This window comes from Myotis daubentonii, chromosome 2 (assembly GCF_963259705.1).
Source record: "Myotis daubentonii chromosome 2, mMyoDau2.1, whole genome shotgun sequence".
Classification (NCBI taxonomy): domain Eukaryota; kingdom Metazoa; phylum Chordata; class Mammalia; order Chiroptera; family Vespertilionidae; genus Myotis; species Myotis daubentonii.
The window spans coordinates 130,562,669-130,576,897 of NC_081841.1; the positions used below are offsets into that span (position 1 = coordinate 130,562,669).

Genomic DNA, 14,229 nt, shown 5'->3' on the forward strand with positions numbered 1-14,229 from the left:
TAGTATAGGGTGGAAACTGGACAATTAGGAAATTCTACAATTCTCCCATTTCTGGGATTCCATGATGTGTTCTTCTGATATGAACTCAAATGTTCTGTACTGTTTTCTAGTCTTCATTCTCTCTGCTGCCTTGGAGCCTATTCTTTCAGCCCAGAATGTTCTTCTTTGCTTACCATCTTTCAGTGTCAGTCAAACCTCCCTTTCTCAGAAAAGCATTGCCTGTGCAGCCTCCTTCCCCCTGGATTAACTAAATTGCTATTTATAGTTTAATGGTTCATACAAGGACCAAGCCAAGTGTGCAAGGTTTATGACTACCAGGTTAATTTACCAGGTTTGGTTAGCTGTTGCAAGACCCAAGTAACTCCTACTAACTAGACAACCACATGGTTAAAACAGTGAGATTCTCAAGCAGTGGCTCTGCCTGCTTCAGAGAACAAGGCTCTAAGACCACTGAGTTCCAAGTTCACTACCATGTATTAGGTTGTTACATGTGCCAAACACAGCACCGCCTGCTGGAGGTTCAAAGATAAAAATATGTCCCAGTGCCCATGCTCAAGGAGCTCCGTCTAGGGGGTAAGACCAAGAATCTTGACTTAAGTTGTTAAACACATGGCCTGCTGTGGGTATTTGAGAAGGGAGCTCTTGGCCAAATTGGGGTCCGGGGAAGGCTTCTTGGAGGAATTTATACCCAATCACCCCACTGTCTTACATTCCTTATGATCAGGAGCGCTCTTGCTATGTTATATCTTTCTGAGTCAGTAGATATATTCCTGGGGCAAAGCTCCAGCTGCTGGGTTTTTATTGCACCGTGACTTATCTTTCAGAAATTCTGCTGAAGTGCAAGATGCCTTCATGACTTACACAGTGTATGATGACATCATCACCATTAAGCTCATCCAAGAGGCCTGCAAGATCCTGGGTGAGTATGAAATGGACCGGTTTTAGTTTCCTAGAGTGGCTGTAAGAAAGTACAATCAGTTCTCATTGTTTCAAGTAGTTCTGTTCTATAAAGTCCTCAGAATACTGAATTTGCAAATATTCAACCATTGCTCTTGTAGGAAATGTAGAGTTAGGTTCCTGGGAACCTCTGCTCACAACATTTTCATCAACTGATAAATATATAACCTTGTTTTTTGTGTGTTTCTGTTTAAAACCCCTTATGTAATATATATTGTTATTCATTAATATTGGACTTACAGCCGACGGTACTGTAACTCATGCCTGAATGCAGTTTATCTACTCTCCATATTTTCTTTGTAAGACACTTCACAGCCTGCTCACACTGAAGAACATTAGACAGCACTTCAGCACTATACTTGGGGGCATTTGAAACAGCAGAATCACCAACAAAAAGGATATAAATGCAGGAACGTAGCACTAAATAGATTGTAAAAAAAAGGTCACTTGTTTATAGTATGAGAACTGAAATAAGAACGTAGTGAATCGCCTTATTTGACCTTAGCTAGAAACATGTGTTGGGCAACTCAAATTTTCCTCGGCCATGTGCATGTCCAAGAATGGCTATGAAACATCCGAGAGTATTGATTTTGGGGTTACAAATACATTGTATTAAGTAGGCAAATTTGCAAATACAGAATCTGAAAATAATGAGGATCGACTGTACCACAAACTGGATGGCTTAAAACAATGGGAATTTATTATCTCATAGTTCAGGGCACCAGAAGTCCAAAATCAGGTTGCTGGCAGGGCTGTGCTACCTCTGACGGCTCTAGGGAAGGGCCTTTCCTCTGCCAGGTCCTGGTGTTCCCAGGTGTTCCTTCTGCAGCACAACTCCAACCTCTGTGTCCATCTTCACATGGCTGTCTTCTCTCTGGGTGTTCATGTTTGTATGTCCAAACTTCCCTCTTCTTATAAAGACTCTATTTATATTGGATTCTGGGCCCATGCTAATCAAGCATGACCTCATCTTAATTTGATTACATCTACAAAGACCCAATTTCCAAATAAGGTCACATTCATAGGTTCTGGGTGGTCATGAATTTTTGAGGGACAGTATTTAACCCATCACAGGGCTCCTATATTATCCTTTCCACTTGAACAGCCTGAGGCTTCTTACAGACAAAAATTGTGAATGTCCTGAGTTTCATCATCTGCACCACCACCATCTTGTTTGACCTTGATGTTGACTTTGACAGGTGTTGCAAAACCTTTGCAATGACCAGTCATGATTATCTCTGGGTGTCAGGAGGAACAACACTGAGAATCTTGTTATGCCAACCACACTCATGTTTATTCAGAAATGGACATGGTGTGCTTTGTAGGGGTGGAGGGCCCTTCTTCCCATCTGCTCACCCACGGAACAGCTCATCTGCCTGGACACTAAAATGCCACTGACAGGGCCATAATGGGGGACCATGTGTGGATGGCCCTATTTACAACGCACGTGTAATATCAGAATGATTTCCTCCAAGAATTTATTATCAAAAGATGGCTTATTACACTAACTTGCTCACTTTCTAGGCTCTGAGGGGAAGAGGAACAGGACAAAGAGAATTTAGCTCTGCTCTTTCTAATTTAATGACCCAGGACAAGTTACTTGCTTAGTGAAAGTTTTTCATTAGTCAAATGAGAATAGTAAGGATAATATTTATCCTTCAGAGTTGTTTTGAGGATTAAATGAGGCAATGCATGTGAATATGTCAAATGTGGTATCCGGCATATAATAAGCTCTGAAAAAAATATTTTCTTCCTTCCCTTTGTATTAATTCCTAGGGCTGCCACAACAAAGTAGCACAAGCTAGGTGGCTTCAAACAACAGAAATTTATTCTCTCACAGGTGTGGGGGCAGAAGTACAAAATCAAGGTGCCATCAGGGTTGATTCCTTCTGGAGGCTCTGAGGGAGATGACTCTCTGCCAAGGACTCGCCTGGCTTCAGGTGGCCACTGGCAGTCCTAGGTTACAGTTGCACTGCTCCCATCTCTGCCTCATCTTCATATAACCCTCTTTTCTGTGTCAACACACAGATTTCCTCTAAGAACATATCATTGGATTTAGGGCCCACCATAGTCCACTACAAGCTTATCTTCATTTAAGTAGTTAGATCTGCAAAGACCCCAATTCCAAATAAGGAAACATTTGGAGGTCCCAGATGGACATGGGTTTGGGAGAACACTATTCAGCCCGTACACCCACCTTTCCTTTATCCTTCCTTCTCACCAGCACTGAGCACACCTGAACGGGGCCTGGCGAGGGAGGAGGGGTGGGCAGCCTCGCTGTCCTAGGCTCTAGGGGCCTGCGTGCACAAAGCAGAGGAAGCCGCCTGGCACTTCCAGGCTCTTTGACAACATGCCACTTTCAATCCCGGTTGAAATTCTCTTGCCCATTCCTCACAGGCGGTGTGGCTTTGGGTCATGGGGAGATCGCTTTCAGGGATTATTGCAGGTGGCACTGCATCGGCATCCTTGCCTAGCACCCGGGACCGTGGGGAGAATTGTTGGAAGTTTGGGGGCGGCCGGGTGAGTAGAGCCTTCAAGCTGGTTCCTGTGCAGCTTAGAGTTAGGCAGTAGGAACTGTGGTTTCCAGCTGGTTTTCATGGTGACTCTGAGGGCCAGCAAATTGGCCTGCTGTCCTCAGGAGCAATTCCTGAGGTGGTTACAGGGTAAAGCCAGCCCACCAGGTGTGCTTAAGAGCACACCAGGGCAGCTAGCGGGAAGTCATTGAGGCTTAAGAAACTGGATGTGTGTGATCACAGATCCTCTTCAGCAAGGGGCGAGGTCCCCTGCTGTGCCAGGGTCATCAGGCCGCTCTCTTCTGTCTTGGAGCCACAGAGCCAAGCAGAGGCCAGAGGTGCCTGGAGCTATGAGAAACCTGTGGTACCAGCTGGTGATTAACTTCTGACCAGATGTGCATTAGCCCCTGGTCATTCAGCTCCTGCACTCCTAATAGAGCGGAGAGAAGGCCGAGTCTGAGGCCAGAAATAAGGCACAGGGAGTGAAACGTTCATTTGTTCCTTCAGCTGTGAAACTCATGCTCCGTGAACGGCAACATCTCTCAATGCCTTCGAAAGCCAGTGTGACCCTTTGGAGGGAGGACACAGGCAGTTTGCAGTCAGGGCTTCTATGGCCTCCCAACCATCACAGGTTGGCATCCTCTGCCCACTCCTCCTTTCAAAGAGCCTCACAGAGAGAGTTTCCAGGAAAAAGTGAGCCAGGACCCAGGTAGTGTCCGTGGTACTTGCAAATCCCACCCCTTCCCTGGCCAGCCTGTTTGGGGGGCTCCCAGACCCCTTTGTCACCCATTCTGATGATGCTAAGGGTAGAGGGTAAGCTTGTGTGGAGCCGGGGCTACCAAGCGGCAGGTGGAGTCGGGATTTCATGCGGGAGTCGGACCCCAGGTGTGTGCTCTTTATAGCGCTGCGCTGCCCCAGACTAGACTCAGCTCAGCTTCTAAGTAGCAGCCTTCCTGCTACAGGCGTAGCAGCACCAGAGCGTTACCTCTCGGCTCTGGTATTAACACACCTGCCAGAGAGTCTGCGGTTTATTTGCTTAAACATCACTTTTTAAACCTTTAAAACAGACTATGATGTTACATATGCTTCTGATAATCCGACAGGAAGACCACTTGACCTCTCCCTTATGCTAATTTGCACTACCCGACCTGCACAAGGCATAGCACTGGCCCTTCTGCCGGCAGTCCTGCAGGCACGGGCACTAGTGAGAGCTGCTGGCCCACAGGGACGTCCGAATGCTGACAATTGCCTCCTTTCTTCCAGCAAAGTGGGAGGAGCACCCGGTTCCTTTCCTTCCACAGGGAGAATACAAACCCTTAGGTGGGAATTCTGTGCCTGAGAGGCCACTGTTGAGACTTGACCAGAAAAGCTAGAGTTTTCAGAGTTTAGAAAATAAAAGAGCAATGAAACTTGGACTGGGTGGTGGAAACAAACCCAACTTCAGTCTTTTCCTGATTTTATTTCTAAGAGTCCCAGCAGCGTCACGCCTCAGTTTGGCTCTGAGCTTCTGCTGAATGGCCTCTTGCTACAACTAGAATGAGCACGAGGACTTGAATCCTGCCCTGTCATGCCAGCTGGGCGACCTTGGCCAGTGAGCAGATTCCACTGAGAGTTGATCTCCTTCTCAGAAAGGAATAATACTGACCTCAAAGGGTCATGGGAAGGAGTGGATTAAATCAGGTAGCAAGTAAATGTCACTTAGTAACATGCAGGACACACAGCAGGTGCTCAGCAAGTGTGAACCAATGGTGGCTCTGAAGGGGAGACAGAGCAGTTCTATATTTTGTGCTTCTGGCTGTTGTCCCTCAAAAGTAGAGACATGTTTTGCTGTTCACCCCTGCATGGCAGTACTATGACATCATGTTCCCAGTCCTCTGAGCAGCACTCAGCAAACTACATGCAGCCCATGGGCCAATCCTGGCCCCCGGTCTGTTTTGCACATCAAGTTTTATTGGAACTCAGTTACGGATACTGTCTGTGGCTGCTTTGCATTATAACAGCAGAGTTGAGTAGTTGTGGCAGAGAGCATATGATTGCAGAAATGAAAATTTTTATTGTCTTCCCTTTACTGAAAATGTTTTGTCATCTTATGCTCTAGAAAATGGATCTTTAACACCCAGATCTTTTTCAAGATTAAAAGAATTTCGTTTAGCCTTGGCCAATGCAGCTCAGTTGGTTGAGCATCGTCCCATGCACCAAAAGGTCTCCGGTTGGACTTCAGCCTCCTGTGAGGAATTGTGAGGAAATAAATTTCTGTTCTTAAGCCACCAGTATAGAGTTTTGTTATAGTAGCCTGAGCAGACTTGTACAGAAACTCTTAGTTTTTAGATTTCCAGAAAGAACTGCTACATGTGCCTAATATCATGCCCAGGCCGTTTTTGTAGCTGTGTGACAGCGAGCACTGTGTGGTGTGTGCAGGACCTTCAGCAGAGAGATGCCATCCCATACCTGCCCTACCGCATTCCCAGTTCCAAACCAGCCGATACATTTAGAGGCAGCAGTGAGTTTAGAGACCAATGTTGGGCTGACCCAGATTACCTTTCTACCAAAAGCCAAAGTATATCACTGTGATTTCTCTCTGTCTAGCTGAAAATCAGAAGGGTATTTTCTTCTTGTTGTTTATCTCAATAACATGTGTTGGCTCATACCTGAAAGAGTACATAAGTATGGTGAGTGCATTTTTCAAATTAAAAGCTGGGATTCAAAATTAGGTAATTTTGTCTCCCTTATATATAAAAAAGCTGCTCAGTTCGCACCCGTTGGTGCCCTGCCTTCCAAGTGGGCTCCAGGAGGCCACTTACCTGCAGCCATTGCTGCGAGTTCTCCAGACGCCCACTGCACCGCTCTGTGCTTCCTAAATGGCACAGCTCAGGCTGCGACCAGATGGAGCTGGAGCACTGCATAACGAATTGTTCTGTATGTGAATAAGTGCCTAAGTGAGTTATTAGCGATCTGAAGTGACAACACACAACAGCCTTTTGGCACAGCTGTGTCAGTCTCCACTTTGCCTGCTAAGAAACCCTTAGCAAAACGCATTTCAACAGTCAGCTACCAGCAAAGGCCAACAGCTGTCTGCACATACCTCTTTAAAAATAAGAGAAACAACATAAACCTTACCCAGTCCTGAGATCAGGCATTAGAATATTTGATCTTTCCTAGACCCTCTGAGGTGGAACAAGCAACCCAGGCCATGTGACCAACTGAAAATGGAGACTGAACTCGGGTGTCCTGATTTGGAGGCTGGTGCTGAAGCCTGCAGACTGCAGGGGCCATTGACTGGGTGGGAGGGGGCGGTCAGTGGTGTGTGTGGGGGGAGGAGATGAGGTCTCTAGAAATGGCTCTGGAATCACACAGACCTGCATGAGCCCCCTGGCTGTAAGGTCTCCTAGCAATGTCACACGGGCAAGTTCCCCATTGGTCAAACAGCAGTGATACCCACAGCACCTACCTCAGAGGGCGGTTGTAAAGACTGAATCCAATAATGTGAGCAAACTGCCTAACACAGTGGGTGCTCAACAAAGTAGTCCCTCACCTTGTCCCCCTTCCCACCCTCCTGTGGACTCCTGTCCCTGTGCTCTGGCCCTTGGTAGGCTGACTTCTCCGTTTCCAAGTTTGCAGGAAGCAGACAGCTTATCAACCAGGTGTAAGTGGGACTCCTGCCTGAGCTGCCTTACTCATTTCCCAGCTGCTTTTCCCTGTGCTGATAAACTTATTGCTACACCTGGAACCCAACGCTCCCAATGAAGAGTCTGTTTCCTCCCTGCAACCTCTGGCATCAACGTGGTTGCTATTCCTCTCCTTTCCTTAAACCCCTCTTTCTCCTACTCACAAAGATCTCCCCATCTATTATCTCATGCCTGGCTTAAGTGACACCATTTGAGGAGGAGAGCACTCCAGATGAATGGCTTTCTTCAGATATCTGAAGCTTATTCCCTCAGATACTAAAGCTTTGAAAAAATATTACTCACTTCCAATGGAAAACTTTCTAAACTGCACAGCATACACTTCCCTACCTTGTGGAAGAGCACATGCTTTTCTGGGTGCCTGAGGTGGGTCACTATGAGGGATATTGTTGTTGTATCTGGGTGATGGGAGGTAGGCAGAGGTCTTGGGAAGTCCAGCCTGAGCAGGTAACAGGCTCCTTTGCCCAGGAGGCTGTAGGGAGCGGCTCTAGGGTCAAGCCTCGGGCTGACCTGTGGCAGGGCCACAGACAAGTCCCAGCCTGGAGGACAGAGCTCTCCTAGCATAATTAAGCCTGACTTTGTAGGACTCCCTAATTCAGGGGTGGGCAAACTTTTTGACTCAAGGGCCACAATGGGTTCTTAAACTGGACCGGAGGGCTGGAACAAAAGCATGGATGGAGTGTTTGTGTGAACTAATATAAATTCAAAGTAAACATCATTACATAAAAGGGTACAGTCTTTTTTTTTTTAATTTTATTCATTTCAAATGGGCCGGATCCGGCCCTTGGGCCATAGTTTGCCCACGGCTGCCCTAATTCCTTCCTAAGTAGCTAATGGGCTGTGGGAGGTGCAGCAAGTGTTGACAAAACAAGAATATTTCTATACATGTTAATCTTGTTATAATCAGACTAAAAAATAAAGCATCCATTTGTAGGCTGAGTATTTTGTGTCCTCATCCAGGCACAGGAGATCCACTGAGCCCCAGCTGAATTCTCTTGTCTGTCTTTTATTCAATCCTTCACCGCCCCTCCTCAGGTTCACCCTTGGCTGTGCTGGTATGGCACAGGAGGCCATGGGTAGGCAGCTGTGGCCCAGTGGCATTCCTCTGCCTGCTCACCCTCATTCAGGGTTTAGCAGTATCTTCTCCTCTTGCCCTAGACAGCCCACCCTGCTGTTTCCAGTCCCTTGAGCTGTCACCCAACAAAAAGTAAAAATTTCATGATGATACAGAAGAGCCAAACCTGCTAAGTCAGAAAGTTTGAGTTTATACATAATTGCAATTGAAAAGTTTTTTAGAAGTTTCCATACCTTTTCTGGATGCCAAGTGTAGATATTTGTGGCAATTATTTTCTTGCCAACAAAGAAGTCTTCTATTAAAACACACACACACACACAAACACTTTTTAATGGAATGTTTCACACGTATACAAAAGTAGAGAGAATTATGTATTGAAGCCCATGTATCCTTCACCCAAAATTAATATTTTCCTATCTTGTTTTGTTTCTCTGGTCCCCCCTACCCTTTTTCTGGTTTTGTTTTTTCTGGAATACCTTACAGCAAATCTCAGGTTTCCCTTAATTTTACTCATAAATATTTCAGCATGAATTTCTAGCTAAAGACATTTTAAGACATAATCATAATGCCCTGATTATATCCAACATAATTCATACTATTCCAAAGGCCCAGATCCAGCTCTGTCTCAGCTGGCTGTAGATAAATATGGTCTCATGGTCTTACTATATTCGATTTCCTAAGGTCTCTTCAGGACAATCCGCAAAAACATTTCACTTTGACAGAATTTCAGACTCACAGAAGGTTTGCAAGAATAATCCAAAGAATTCCCATATAGTTTTTTCAATATTCCCCAAATGTTAACATTTCACCATATTGGCTCTATCCTTCTCTCTATATCTACACCTATAATAAATACATTTTTTCTGAATTGGCAGTATGATACAGATATGATGTCTCTTTATGCCTAAAAATTCCCTTGCATAACTACTGTACAACTATCCAACTTGGGAAATAAACGTTGACATAGTGCCATTATGTCATCAGAGACTTTACTGAGATTTTCTAATTCTCCCAAAGATGTTCTTTAGAACAAAAGAAAGCCTGGAGCACGTCAGTTGTCACATTTCTTCAGCCTTCTGCAGTCTGGGACAGTCTCGGAGTCTTTCTTTGTGTCTTATAATTGTGATACTTTGGAAAGTTATGGTCAACTATTTTGTAGAATGCCCCTCAGTTCAGAATTACTTGACATTTCCTACTGATTCAATTCAGGTTATGCTTTCTTTTTCTTTTCTTTTTCCAAAAATAAATCTTTATTGTTCAGTTTATTACAGATGCTCCTCTTTTTTTCCCCCCATAGCTCCCCTCCACCTGGTTCCCACCCCACCCTCTGCCCTTACCCCCCACCACTGTCCTCATCCATAGGTATAAGATTTTTGTCCAATCTCTTTCCGCACCCCCCACACCCCCGTCCCCCTGAGAATTGTCAGTCCACTCCCTTTCTATGCCCCTGCTTCTATTATATTCACCAGTTTATTCTGTTCATCAGATTTTTTTATTGACTTAATTTTTAGATTCAATTGTTGATAGATATGTATTTGTTGTCACTTTGTTGTTCATAATTTTTATCTTTACCTTTTTCTTCTTCTTCCTCTTCTTAAAGAATACCCTTTAGCATTTCATATAATCCTGGTTTGGTGGTGATGAACTCCTTTAGCTTTTTCTTGTCTGTGAAGCTCTTTATCTGACCTTCAATTCTGAATGATAGCTTTTCTGGATAAAGTAATCTTGGTTGTAGGTTCTTACTATTCATCACTTTGAATATTTCTTGCCACTCCTTCTGACCTGCATCATTTCTGTTGAGAAATCAGCTGACAATCATATGGGTACTCCCTTGTAGGTAACTAACTGTTTTTCTCTTGATGCTTTTAAGATTCTCTCATTGTCTTTTGCCCTTGGCATTTTAATTATGATGTGTCTTGGTGTGGTCCTCTTTGGATTCCTTTTGTTTGGGGTTCTCTGTGCTTCCTGGACTTGTAAGTCTATTTCTTTCACCAGGTAGGGGAAGTTTTCTGGCATTATTTCTTCTAATAGGTTTTCAATATCTTGCTCTCTTTCTTCTTCTGGCACCCCCAGAATTCGGATGTTGGTATGCTTGAAGTTGTCCCAGAGGCTCCTTACACTATCTTCGTATTTTTGGATTCTTTTTTCTTTTTGCTTTTCTGGATGGGTGTTTTTTGCTTTCTTGTATTTCAAATCTTTGATTTGATTCTTGGGACCTCTAGTCTACTGTTGAATTTCTGTATATTAGTCTTTATTTCAGACAGTGTATGCTTAATTTCTGACTAGTCCTTTTCCATTTTTTTTGGCATTCTCATTAAGATCCTTGAAGGTCTCACTAAGTTCTTTGGAGGTCTCACTAAGTTTCTCAGAGGTTTGTAGGAGATTCTTGAGTAACCTTATAACTGTGGTTTTGAACTCTATATCCAGTAGTTTGCTTTCCTCCATTTATTTTATTTGTGACATGTTTCTTTGTCTTCGCATTTTGGCTGCTTCCCCGTGTTGATAGAGTGGCTGTCAGCCAGCCGTCTCCACGTCTCCAGGTCTCTGCATCTCTGCGTCCCTGAGTCCCACTCCCCCACAGTAACAATGATCCCTGTGAGCAGCTCTGCGAGAAAGCCATCCTCACTTTCTGACCCGATGCCAGACAGTCCAGTTTCTCCCTGTAGGAGTCTGGGTCCCAAGAGTCTTGCCAAAAACTGGAGTTTAAAGTAGTCAGGATCTTGTATCTCCCTTCCAATTGAAAAAAAAAAAACACAGTGCACCCATTTTCCAGCCTGTTTTGCCCGACTCTGTACCTCTGCTCTTGGTGCCTCCGCACCTCCTACCCAGTCTCAATGAACTTTTTTATTGTCTTCTAGTTGTAGAACTTCCACTCAGCCAGCTTTCCCGTAGCCATTTTGTCTTTTAGTTGTAGTTTTGGTGTGGTTGTGGGGGGCAGCACGTACAAGTATATACCTTATGCTGCCATCTTGGTTCTCCTCAGGTTACGCTTTCTTGACAGAAAGACCACAGATGTGATGTTTTTTCATTTCATTTCACATATCAGAGCATTTTATGTCATTATGCCCCATTATTGGCATTAAATTTGATAGCTTGGTTAGCATGGAATCTGCCAGGGTTCTCCACTGTAAAGTTACTCTTTTCCCCTTTGTAATTAGTGTCTTGTGAAAAGGTACTTTCAGACTATGTAAATATCTTGTTGCTTCTCAAGCTCCTCCTTCCCTAGTTTTATTATTCATTGGTGATTCTTGTCTGAATCAATGTGTCTGATGGTGTTCAAATGGGGATTTTCTAAGTATATCATTGCTTTTACATTTATTAGTTGAATTTCTTCTATAAGGAAGAATTTCCCCTCTTCTCCATTTCTTTACTAGTATTTGTATCAATGTGAACTATTCATTCTTATTTTTTAAATAGGTTGAAATCCTTTATTTATTTAGGTACTCAAGTTCTCCAGGATTTAGCTAGTGGGAGCCCCTCTAAGCTGGTTCTTGGGCCCTTTTAACATGTTCTCATTATTCTCTGGTCATTTTTTTTTTTTTAAACCTTCTGGAATGTTCTGACTGGTTTGGCTCAGCGGATAGAGTGTCGGCCTGTGGACTAAAAGGTCCCAGGTTCGATTCCGGTCAAGGGCATGTACCTTGGTTGTGGGCACAGTAGGGGGTGTGCAGGAGGCAGCTGATCGATGTTTCTCTCTCATTGATGTTTCTAGCTCTCTATTCCTCTCCCTTTCTCTCTGTCAAAAATCAATAAAATATATGTTTAAAAAAAACTTTCTGGAATGACAAGATGTTATCTTTCCCTGCCCCAATCCTGAAATTTGATATTTTCCCAAGGAACCTTGAAAACACACACACACAGGGAGAAACCAAGATGGCGGCATAGGTAAACACCGGAAATTGTTGCCTCGCACAACCACTTCAAAAATACAACTAAAAGACAAAACAGACATCATCCAGAACCACAGGAAGGCTGGCTGAGTGAAAATTCTATAACTAGAAGGAAAGAGAAAAGCACACTGAGACTCAGAGGAGGTGCAGAAGTAAAGTGCAGAGGTACGGAGGTGCACTCGGAAAGGGCTGGCAACTGAGGACGCTGTTGTCCTTTTCAATCGGGAGGGGGACACATGCTCTCGCTCTGACCTCCAGTTCCGGGCAAGTCTCTGCGGACTCAGATTCATACAGGGAGAAACTGGACTGTCTGGCACTGGGTGGAACTTGATGGCGACTTTCTCTCAGAGGTGCTTGCAGCAATTACCATGGGACACTGAGACTTGGGGCCTCTTAGGGCAGGGCTGAGGATCTGCCATAGCTGTTTGCTCCACCCTGTTGATTCCCTGAGACCCCGCCCCACCCATGCTGTGTGCAGAGGCTTTTGCATATGAATGACCTGGCCCTTTGTAATCTAAAATTACCTAACAAACTGCAGCTGGGTCAGAGAGGCCCAGGACATCCAAGAGAAGGCCCAAGGCCCCACAGCAGCTTGCATTGCTTCACAGCTGGGCCTCATCTGGGCACCTCCAAACCCGAAACAAAGAAGAGGAATCTGCAGATCTCTCCATAGCTCCTGCTGGGTAGCCTCAGGCAGAGGCTAAATTAGCACCTCCTTAGAGATCCAAGAGCTAGTGTACCCAGTGGTCAGAGTGGGACCATCCAGATTACAACTCCTCAGATCCATAAGGGACACACTCAGGGGGCAGACTCAGAGAGCACCAAAGCCCCACTGAAGCAAGTCTTGCCCCATAAGGGTGTCTCCAGCACTGAAGTTCTCCCACCGTAGACACAGCTGAATCTCACAACTAATTGGCCTGGAGGTCAATTCCTCCCACTGATACCAACAACAATCAAGGCTTAACTACAACAAGACTGTGCACAAAGCCCACAAAGGGGTTCACCAAGAGTGTCCACCTCAGGTAATGGGGGAGGCTTAGCCACTGGGCCCTATAGGACACCTAGCACAGAAAGCCACTCTATCAACATAGGAAAGCAGCCAAAATGTGGAGACAAAGAAACAGGTTACAAATGACAGAAATGGAGGAAAGCAAACTACTGGATATAGAAAGGAAAACCATGGTTATAAGGTTTTTCAAGCATTTTCTAGAAACCGCCAATAAATTTAGTGAGATCCTCGATAAATCTAGTGAGACCCTCGAGGATATGAAAAAGGACCAATGAGAAATTAAGCATACACTGACTGAAACAAAGAATATTATACAAATATCCAACAGCAGACTAGAGGATCCCAAGAATCAAGTCAAAGATTTGAAATACAAAGAAGCAAAAAACACCCATCCAGAAAAGCAAAAAGAAAAAAGAATCCAAAAATATGAAGATAGTGTAAGGAGCCTCTGGGACAACTTCAAGCATACCAACATCCGAATTCTGGGGGTGCCAGAAGAAGAAAGAGAGCAAGATATTGAAAACCTATTAGGAGAAATAATGCCAGAAAACTTCCCCTACCTGGTGAAAGAAATAGACTTACAAGTCCAGGAAGCACAGAGAACCCCAAACAAAAGGAATCCAAAGAGGACCACACCAAGACACATCATAATTAAAATGCCAAGGGCAAAAGACAATGAGAGAATCTTAAAAGCATCAAGAGAAAAACAGTTAGTTACCTACAAGGGAGTACCCATATGATTGTCAGCTGATTTCTCAACAGAAATGATGCAGGTCAGAAGGAGTGGCAAGAAATATTCAAAGTGATGAATAGTAAGAACCTACAACCAAGATTACTTTATCCAGAAAAGCTATCATTCAGAATTGAAGGTCAGATAAAGAGCTTCACAGACAAGAAAAAGCTAAAGGAGTTCATCACCACCAAACCAGGATTATATGAAATGCTAAAGGGTATTCTTTAAGAAGAGGAAGAAGAAGAAAAAGGTAAAGATAAAAATTATGAACAACAAATAAATATCTAACAACAAGTGAATCTAAAAATCAAGTGAATAAAAAATCTGATGAACAGAATAAACTGGTGAATATAATAGAATCAGGGGCAT

The 14,229-nt window shown here is 44.2% G+C and overlaps 1 protein-coding gene across 1 annotated transcript in view; it reads left to right on the top strand.

Annotated features, from left to right (window-relative positions):
- Window positions 1–837: 837 nt before the first annotated feature.
- Window positions 838–14,229, top strand: part of LOC132226690 (guanylate cyclase soluble subunit beta-2-like) — a 50,825-nt gene continuing 37,433 nt past the window's right edge. The window contains exon 1 of the mRNA XM_059681202.1: window positions 838–919. Within this exon, the coding sequence (XP_059537185.1) occupies window positions 853–919 (67 nt within the window). The 5' untranslated portion in view covers window positions 838–852. The remainder of the gene's footprint in view (window positions 920–14,229) is intronic.